Raw genomic sequence first — 10,224 nt, 5'->3', positions numbered from 1 at the left:
TCCGTTCACGCGCACTGGGGGATTCCCCCGCGTGACAAAAACAGCTTCGCATTTCTCATGTCAGCTCTTCTCCTGCTCGCGTTTCATTGCTCATCTGCTCTCCGCCTGAAGCTCATGCTGTTACCGGATATTTAGACGACGGGCAGCCGTTTCATCTCATTCCGTTTGTGTTTAGCCAGTTTCTGGAATGACTGAAACCTTTTTTGAAACTTTTACAAAAAGTTTAAAGTTCTAATCGATCTTAACTGGAGGCCTGTCGCTCGTGGGGGGTAATGTATGATCGGTTAGTGGCATGAGACGCGGCGGCTCTTTCCTCTGGTTTCACAAAGGAGCAGTGGTTTCCTCAGGTGTCCGCAGGCTGTCCTCAGAGCCCGCTTGCGTCGTCGTGCACCGAGCGGCTACAACGCTCGCTAGCAGCCCGTGAATCCTCGGGGAAGGAGGGAGGGGGAAGCCCAGCGGGGCCAGCACCACCATGTCGAGCGAGGGCTGCAGCAAAGATGACTTGCTGGAGGACAACCGCACAGATTCGGGCATTTACTTTTGCTACCGCCCCACACAGAAGCCCGAGGAGCCCCGGGAGCACGGCTCAGACTTCAGCGGGCCGAGGGAGAAGTTCTCCGCGGTGGAGGATCGCCTGGACTCAGCCTACGGGTCATCGTCCATCACCACGGAGAGTCTGACGGGGTTGGTGGAGAGCTGCACGCTTTCCAGCGACCAGGAGCAGCAAACAGACAGCTCTGAACTCTCTGAACAGGATGAGAACTTGCTCGCAACTATTACTGAAGAAGGAGACACGTAGGTTTTGCTTTATTATCATTATTATTCATTTGAATTAGAAAAATGCAAAGAGTTTCCCATCTCCCACCAGAGTGGCTGAAACTCAAATATGGTGCCTTGCATTTTAACAGTTTTTCTCACAGATTGTCTCATAAATATTAGCTGTCTTTCATGAAGTAGTCTGTTGTGTCCAAGAATGAAATCAGTGTGTAAAAGAGGAAGTTTTGTCTTCACATTATCACATTATTTTAATAACAGGCATACAATGCTTTTCACATCGTCCTCCCCCTTTCCCTCTGAGAATTAGCACAGTCCTTATCACCGTCTGACAGCTTCGAGGTTCTTTTGCAGCCAGCTCTTATGTTAATAATCAAATTATAATGCTGAATAATCTTCTCCAAATTAATTATTTGGTTTAGAAATGATCAAAAAAAATGAAAATGCTCATCACGAGAAATCCAAGGCAACATCTTCACATGCCAAATATATTCAGATCAGAATGATAAAACAGTCACAAATAAGCCAAGCTTGAGCCAAACAATACTTGGCATTTTTGCTTGATTTTTTTTTTTTTTTTTTTTTAAACTGAAAAATTGTGAGTAAAAAAATTTGTTTTTACTAATAAAAAAACAGCAAACAAATGTTAGCTTGGGGAGTCAGATTAAGTTTAAAGCACAGGTTTTCCCATGGTTCTTGTTTGAAGGGGATTTTGTAGTGGTGTGATACTGCTGCAGCCTTTGGTAATGAACTTGTTCATGTCATAGATGTGCACGGACTCCTGTTAGGTGTCTGTCTCAGTCAGAAAACAGAAGTGAAACAGATAGGCCTGGACTTCCCCGTGCAACACAGACAAAGCACATGCAGTGTGGCTGACTTCTGATCCATGAAACTGATCAGGATAGGACAGCTTGGATCCCGTAATTCACAAGCGGCATTCCTTCTTTTTCTTTCTTTTTTCTTTTTTCAACTAGACCAGACACCTCAAAATGCTAGTTGGTTACCTGCCACTGACTGTAGCTGCAGTTTATTTCTCAGTTTGACTCAATGAAACTGCAGCGTTTTTCACAGAATCCAAACACCTCAACCTCCACACACAGCTTTTCAGCCCATGGAGACCTTTTTTGTGTGACCCACTCATCTAGTGTTGCTATGTCATCCGTCTGTTTTGACGTGAAAGCTCGCTGGATAATGATTCCTGCAGCCGCTGGTGTAATGTAGTTACAGCACTGCAGATGTTTTGTTATGTCTCTGACCTCTTTTCATTTCCGCTATAGCTGATTGTTGGGGCCACATGGTTTCATTATCACACCCTAACTTTAGATACCTGAGAGGGAAAATAAAAAAACACCTGAAACATACCACACTCTGCTGCTTAGACTGAGAGAGAATCAAGCAAACATTTATTTTCCCCTGTGGGATTTTTTAGTTCTTATTCATTCAAGTCTTACTCAAACCAGGAAGTCCCTTTCACACCAGAAAGACGTTTGTTCACATGGTTTTCTCGCTGTCATTGCAGATCCATCTGTCTGCAGGCATTTAAACGAGTCAGGGATGACAACTTTGGGTGGCATGAAAATCATTTGGCAGTGCATTGTGATATTTTATCAGGTGATCCATTATGGACACCTATTGTTTGCACATTATTTTGACAGGTTAATTTCCGTTGAATACATGTTTGCAGACTGAAGACTTTTTGTTTATATTAGATGATCATTTTCCAGTTTTTGGGTGTTATAACTACATGTTTTTGCATTGTACAAAGTCATTTTGTAACCCAAGTTTAGTTAGTGATCATCTTACTTAATTGTCTTCATTTTCTGCAGTTTTTAGTCTTGTTTTTTTTTTTGGTTTTTTCGGCTTTCAAAAGCCAAAAAGGTATTTCACAGTGCATTTTTTTAATTCAATTTTAATTCTTTTTTTTTTTTTCGTGTCAGGGAGGGGTTTCCAAACATCAGCCAAATGCTCTTTATTCACTCTACAATAAATGCCTGGTAGATATAAGGTTACTGTGATGATTGTGTGTCCAGCATTCTCTCCCATCTCTGCAGAGGATTTCTTAAGCGCTGTTAGTTTGACTGTCAGTTCCATGACCCCGTTTGTCTGGTCGGTCTTGCCCTGATCTCTGGGGTGGAAGTCTAGAGTTCATTATGTAGTTTTTGTTCTCACATGTAGTGCATCTGCACTAAACAGTGTCTAATCAATTAGGTTTTGCAACCAGTGGAGTCAAACAAATTCTTGACACATCTCAGGGGGCGCTTATAACAAACAGGATGCACCTGACCACAAATTGGAGTGTCAGAGAAAGGGACTGGAAATGTCTAAAAATATTTTTACACTTTGTCATTACCTATAGCTTAGCGGTCTTAAATTGGAGTTTTATCCAATTAAAATGAAATAAATAAAGTGTTCCCCATGGGAAATGCAAATGCTTTGCAGTGTCACTAAAGAGAGAGAAATGTTTCCTTGTCTAAATAAAAATAATAATAATAATAATAATAATAATAGTGCGTGCAGAGCTCTGAAGTAATCAATGGCTTATTTTGAAGCAGAAAGTTGATATGCGGTGAGATTTTGCGGCCAGGTTTGATCCCACACTGTCTATCTCTGAATAAGTGTGTTTTGTTAAATGACATTTATACTGAATGTAGAACAGCTCCACAGAGAAGTGGAGAGCAACATACATATTATAGTCTTCTCCTTTGATTGTACAGCTTCACATTACAAAATGTGTATACATAACTATAGTTTAAAAAGTTGATGCTGCGCTTTTATTTATTCCTTTTATAATCCTCTTTGCAATAGAGGGCCTCTTTGTGTTGTTCTGTGTTGGGCTAAATTAAGCATTAATGCTCAGTTCTATTTCCTGCTTTTTGCACACATTTGTTTGCTACAACTTCCCACACAGGTTTTGAGGTTACTGTGTTTTTGTTTTGTTTCGTCATTGGCTTCGAGTGTTTAAAGACTCCAAGGATGTTGATACTGTAACTACTGCTATGTGGTTTTAACATGCCTCTTACATTCAACACCTTACTATCTGTAAAGAAAAGAAAAAAATCGCATTGCTCAATATCCTAACCGCTTAACCTTGCCCTTCAGTCTAAGTCTTACATTTTGAAGTGTGCTTCGAGAAAAATACTAAGGAAAATTGTGAGGCAACATTTTGTTGAAATACTATTTTTTTTTTCCTCTTTACTACTCAACTTAGCTAGTTTTTGAATGTCAATTGCTTAATGTAACATAAAGCAGTTCTGCAAGTTTTTGCACAGATAACTGACTAAGTTTATTTTTCTTTGCCACACCTGCAGAATCTTGCATTTAGCGATCATCCATGAAGAGGATTTCATCACTCAGCATTTGATACAGTTATTCCCGAAAGAAGTCCTGGACATTCAAAACAATTTATATCAGGTAAGTGCATCATGAGTTTTTCCATTACAGTGCAGCTTCTGCTGGAATTTTTCAGTTCCAGTGACTTCCTCATTATTAGTATCTTGATTGTGGAAACGGTGGCATTATTTATATCTCTTCTTCCAGAGAACTGTTCTTCCTCTTTATTTGCAGTCCGTCCTTTGTCGGGGACGTCACTGTGGGTGGTTACTGGGTTAGCTCATAAGGGACCTATGATGGAAACTCCCCTCCTCTACCTCCCATAGAAATAGAACCACAGGGAGATGTGGAGTGTATCCTTGTGTGGTTGTGGGTGGAGGGATTGTTCCAGTCATTCAAGATGTTAGACCAGAGTCTAACTGGTGTACAAACAAATGTGAAGACAGAACTGACTAAAGTGTCAAAAGGAAACATCTGAAGTTGAGACTCAGCAATTCATGCAGTGACTCAGTTTGCCCTGTGCTCTTACAGAGTTAGTTTGGGTTGCCTTATTTCCAATCAGTAGTCATTCTAAGACCTCACCTTTGGAGACATTACCAAGAATTCCTGTTTCCACCTTAAGAAAATCCACCTTCAGACATTTGCATCAATGTTTAAAGATGCTTTTTCTGTGGTTTGGTTTTGTTGTGTGTCTTGCACCAGAATGAAGTGCAACCACAAGATGGGCTTGTTTTGGACCGAAGGTGCAACTCTCACCTTCTCAGCTTTCTTTTTCTTTATTTACATATATGTCCAACAGGTACAGACCTGTTCTCTTGCAGTTTCTTACTGGCATTCTGGGAAATGCAGGAAATGGAAGTGTCTTAGTTATCGTAGGGCTGCAACTAATGAGTAATACCATTTTATGTTGTAACATACCCTGGTTCCATTTCTCTGTAAAATAAAAATGGAAAAAAATGACTTCATAATTAAAGCTGCAGTGAATAACCCAAATATACACATCTCCAGTAAATGTATAAAAATATAAAACCCTCACATTTAAGAACATGGATCTAAAATGTTTTTTCTTGCAAAAACATTCATCAGATTTGTTGTTGGTTTGTTTTTTAATCAAGAAATTGTTTCAGCTCTGTATTTTATTGAAAATAATTTGACTTGGTTTGATTCTGACAAATTGTGTTTATTTAACAAGCGACATGCATATTTTAATGAATTACAAATCCCTTTGTCTTGTGTGTTACTCAGACCCCTTTGCACCTCGCCACCTACCTTAATCTAACAGATGTAGTGAAGAGCTTGGCGAAGAAAGGGGCCAGCCTGGAACTCCAGGACCAGCACGGAAACACAGCGCTCCATGTGGCCTGCCAGCATGGTCAAGTAGAGTGTGCCACTGCAATGACCGGAGAGCTTTCCCTTACCAAGCTGGGTCCTGTTCTTGAAATCCAGAATTGGAGAGGTAAAAGAAGGACTATCTTACACAAGGTGTCATGAGCCAAGTATTTATTGTTGATATTTAGGGACATTTAAAATATATATATTTATTTATTTTGTTTGTGTGTTTTACTAAAAGGTTCTCAGAATATACACCTTTTACTTCTTTTTGGTACTTTTTAGCTAATTCTTATGTTTCACAAAGCAAAACCTTACAACTAACACATCTACTGGGTTGCCATTGATCAACCATGATAGCAGCAGTAAAATGGAAATGTCAAATTTGGAAATGATGAGCAGAGAGATGGCTGTAGTTGGTCCACAGTTTCTTCTAAAAATGTTTTCATGCTCACATACTCTAATGCTTTTCATGCTCTAATTTGTCACTTGGAGATAACACAATTTAAGTAAATTTTACAATCACTAAAAAACTAAGCCCCATGTTTTCACATCTTAAACAACATTTATTTGCAGGTCTCACCTGTCTTCACTTGGCTGCACTGAACAGGCAACATCATCTAATGCAGTTTCTCATGAAAAAGGGAGCAGACCTGAATATCCAGGTTAGTCTATCAAAATACTCTCTATCTATCTATCTATCTATTTAATGTTATACCTTGGATCTACTTAAAGAATGAATCTTTCACCTCACTAAATAAACTTCAGTTTTTAAACATTAAACCCACTCCCACAAGCTGACACTGACTATAGCCTTATGAGCTGCATATCTTAAAGAACAAGAGTGTAAGGAGGGGAGTTGGAAAAAAATTACAGTTTGCTTGTATATAATTAAGTTTGATTTGTCTCTATGTATGCTTGCCCTGCAGTATACTTGATCCAGTAATGTGCCAGTATTTATAATCACACTTATCCTTTTCAAATTCTGTTTACAGCTCCTAGTCTTATGTTGTTTTCCCCACTGTAAATCTGCTGCACCTGTGCAATGCTGAGAGTGATATGAGCTGAGCTCAGGGCTTCCTGCAGGATTCATGGAGACATAATTAGATTTGAGATATGATTAGGCTTGGCTGGCCAGCCACTCTTTCTATTGATGGAAGGGAACAGTCCCAAAACTGCCCCAGACATTCCTCTCAGTTTAAATCACAGACAAAACATATCACTATGCTTTACATGTGTATTATTATTATTATTATTATTATTATTATTATGTATTATTATGTAGTTCGCAGCATGTTTTTCTTCCTGACTTGCTTTATGCAAAATTACAAAATAATTTATCTATATTAAAAAGTAGTAAACAAAATTTTTATTTAAATTACTTTGTTATTTACCCACAAGTGTAGCTTCACTTTGATAGAGTATTTGTCATTTATACACATCACAGGAAGGAACCAGCGGGAAAACGGCTCTTCATCTCGCTGTTGAACTCCATGACATCGCATCAGTGAAGATGCTACTCAACCAGGGAGCCAGCGTGGATGCCCCCATGTTTAATGGCTGCACGCCCCTGCATCTGGCTGTGGGTCGTCAAGATGCCGCCATTGCACACCTCCTCTGCCAGGCTGGTGCTGACACAATGCTGCGAAACATGGAGGACGAGACAGCGCTGGATCTTGCTGATGGCAATGATGATGTAAGTAGTTGATATTATTGGTGGCAAAGTGCAGAGATAAATAAGCTGGCAATGTTTTTTGTTATGTTAAATCTCAAGCAATCAAAACTTGCTCTCTTTTTGCAACCTAAGCAATGAAGCTCTATTGTATTTCAAAAGCTATTATAAGTACATCAGTGCTCCACAGCAATGGGAGAAATAATCCATCTTTGTCATTTGTTAAGGATGACAAATGAGGATCAGTCATATCTGAACTTTTTTTCCCCTTTGTCTTTCAGATTCTGGCTTTGTTTCCTTTTGATGATATACAGATCTCTGGGAGGTCGGTGGTCAGTGTGAAGTTTTTAGCTGAATCATAGGCTGAACAACAATCTCAAAATTGTTTGGGGCCTTGCTGCATCTGGAACTAAGGCTGTAATTTAGAAGAATATTTCATTTAATAGTGCCTATATTTGTAGTACACTTTGATTTTACCTGTATTTATAACTATTATCTTGACAAATCTGTACACCATGAACATCATCCCACTGACAGAGTGATTCTGCTTAATAGAACTCTGATTAAAAATTTACTGAGCCCATTGCTCAGTTGCTTTGCTTCTTTTCACACAGATGGAGAGGTTTTGCTCATCAACAAATGCCAAACAAGAGACACCAAACTCTCTATTAACATTATTTACCATTAAAACTCTACCTCTATATTACGTATATTACCATAGTTTCAATGGCTACAAAAGAAACATGCAAAACTCTTAGTTTTACCGTTTTATCAAACTTCAAATAAGTGTCTTCATATTCTAATGAAAGTACTACTTTCTATTGTTTAACCTCTGGAAAAAAAAATCCAGCATAACTTGCTTTTGTAGCCATAGCGAGGCTTTTTGTGAAATGCAATGCAATCGGAGGCAGTATGTATAAAGAAAAGTAACTGTCCCAAAAGAGACTTGCAACCCTACAGGTAATCTTGATTGTTCATGCAGAAATGTAATGTATAACTCAAAGTGCAGCTTCATCTTTTTGATGGTTTATGTTTGCTGATTTTGTGTTGTAAAAGAGCTTTGTCTATTTATCTTATGTTAACCTTCATATGCAGAAAACTGTTCTTTGGTGTGTAATTAAGCTGGCCTGTCTTAATATTAGCAGTTCAATTATTTTGTGATAAAATAAACAGAAATTCATTACATTGTGCTCTTTTCTGACTAAAGGGAGTTATTATTGGGGTTAACTTTGTGATAATTAGTCAATATATGAACATGAATATTTGTACACACATAAACTCAAGATAAAGAACAAAACCTACTATCTCTTCTGCACTGGTGGCCCCAGGTGTTGCAGACTTTTATATATATTATAAATGTGACTTAAATAACCATTGTGTTTTTTCATGACTGCCCGGAATTTAAAATAACGACTTCCTATTCTAAATGCACATAGTGAACTATAATAAGCAAAACTTAATGGCAATGTATTTTCACGTGTTTGTTATGTGTCAGTTGCTTGTGTAAGGTGCACGCTTTGTTTTCATGTAAGCAGCTTCCTTCTGATGGCTCCTGTAACACAATAAGCGTGGAGCAGCTGGAAATTCCACTGGGTTGTATCTCTTTTGTGAACACATACCCATAACGAGACTGGTTAAACAATAAGCTGGCAAAAAAATTAACGTTCATGCGAGGAAATTGCCCAGAATAACCACCACTCGCAAATTTTGAAAATTCCTTTCCACTTATCAGGTAAATGGTGCTGTAAAGGTTTGAAAGGGACACTAAACTTGTTATGGTGACAGCTACTAATTAGACAATCTTCTGTGGTCAACAGCTAGAACACTGAGCTATGAAACTATGCCTACTTCCCTATTGTGCATATGGCCTGGGAAATTCTAAAGCTATTTGTGCTATTAACAGCACGGGTCATGCTTGTGTAGCCATCGATAACACATGTTATGAAAAAGATAAGATTAACAACTAAAACATTATTCCTTCCTGACTGACTGAAGTCATGGTGGCAGAAGTACACAAACCCAAATTCAAATTCAAATTTTTAACTCAAGTTGAAATTCTAAATACAAAAGCACTCCCCTAAAAAGCAATGATTGCTGTTGATAACATAAATGTCTAGTGCAGATTTGTTCCACTTCAGATTTGTTGTACTTCAATAATATTGTTTCTGCAAAAACTATAAAGGTAAGGTTGTGTTCATTTGAAACTTTGTACAGATTTAAGGAGAGAACCACTTCAAACAACCAATAAGAATTCTCTAGAATTTGAAAAAAATCACAAAAAATCCATCTACTCAGAAATATACCTTTTAGTTAGTGGCAATAGAAAGGCACCCAGTTGGGGGGCTTTTTAAAAATATTGATTAGTATTGATTGTGCTGCAAACTGAAACAAACTTAAATGTGAAAATAGGCCCCATAGATTTGTCTTAGCTACAATGTTGGGGTGGAAGTAAAACAGCAGCTGATAAAGGTGGAGCTGATTTTAATCCCTTTATGTACTGCCAGGGGGTTAATCCATAATAATACATTGTTACATCTTTTACTTAGATTCTGCATGTGCAAATTAACTTACTAACTTACTAAACATGTCAAATAAGCTTGGTGAAGTAAAATGTTTCCTGCTGAACTATGTTGAACTAAAAGTGAAAGTAACAATCAATGGAAATACTCCAGTAAAGTACCTTAAAGTCTCACATACACTATTTGAGTTAACTTACTTCTTTACACCTTTGGGTCCTAGTAACTTCTGAGTACTTTCATTATTTATTATAATTATGTGATCAGAGAATAGTTTATTGTAACAATAGATACCTTTTAACCACCTCTCTTCCCTCTTGAAACAAATGTTGCCTTTAGCACTGCTGCTGCAATATTATTTAAACTTGAGTGTCAGAGTTTCCATTATAGCAGAGATGCACCATGGAGGAAAGGTGGAGTGAAACTTCTTCATGTAAACAACAGACAAAATTCTCATTACGAATGGACTTTTCTACTGCTGTTTTACCTATATTATTGTTTCATAGTAGCGTTGAGCAACATTTTATTATTGAAGTGAAGCTTGTGTGTAGGTTCATCTAAAATCATGCACAGTAATGAAATGTAGTCTGTACTTATATTTCA

At 38.0% G+C, this 10,224-nt stretch overlaps 1 protein-coding gene across 1 annotated transcript; it reads left to right on the top strand.

Annotated features, from left to right (window-relative positions):
- The first annotated feature begins 83 nt into the window (after positions 1-83).
- Positions 84-8,288, top strand: nfkbie (nuclear factor of kappa light polypeptide gene enhancer in B-cells inhibitor, epsilon). Its single transcript, XM_067482690.1, has 6 exons — positions 84-795; positions 4,083-4,185; positions 5,350-5,560; positions 6,010-6,098; positions 6,881-7,129; positions 7,387-8,288. The coding sequence occupies exons 1-6, from the start codon at positions 473-475 to the stop codon at positions 7,465-7,467; spliced, it is 1,056 nt and encodes a 351-aa protein (XP_067338791.1). The 5' UTR covers positions 84-472; the 3' UTR covers positions 7,468-8,288.
- The last annotated feature ends 1,936 nt before the right edge of the window (positions 8,289-10,224 follow it).

Source organism: Channa argus, chromosome 17, assembly GCF_033026475.1.
Source record: "Channa argus isolate prfri chromosome 17, Channa argus male v1.0, whole genome shotgun sequence".
Classification (NCBI taxonomy): Eukaryota; Metazoa; Chordata; class Actinopteri; order Anabantiformes; family Channidae; genus Channa; species Channa argus.
The sequence above is the reverse complement of the archived record's forward strand: the minus strand, read 5'-3'. Positions and strand labels throughout refer to the sequence as shown.

Bases quoted from the DNA above. Each gene is read 5' to 3' on its own strand.
- nfkbie (XM_067482690.1), top strand. From the start codon at position 473: ATGTCGAGCGAGGGCTGCAGCAAAGATGACTTGCTGGAGGACAACCGC. The intron at 5,561-6,009 runs GTAAAAGAAGGA...ATTTATTTGCAG, and splicing joins TGAAATCCAGAATTGGAGAG to GTCTCACCTGTCTTCACTTG. The intron at 7,130-7,386 runs GTAAGTAGTTGA...TTTGTCTTTCAG, and splicing joins TTGCTGATGGCAATGATGAT to ATTCTGGCTTTGTTTCCTTT.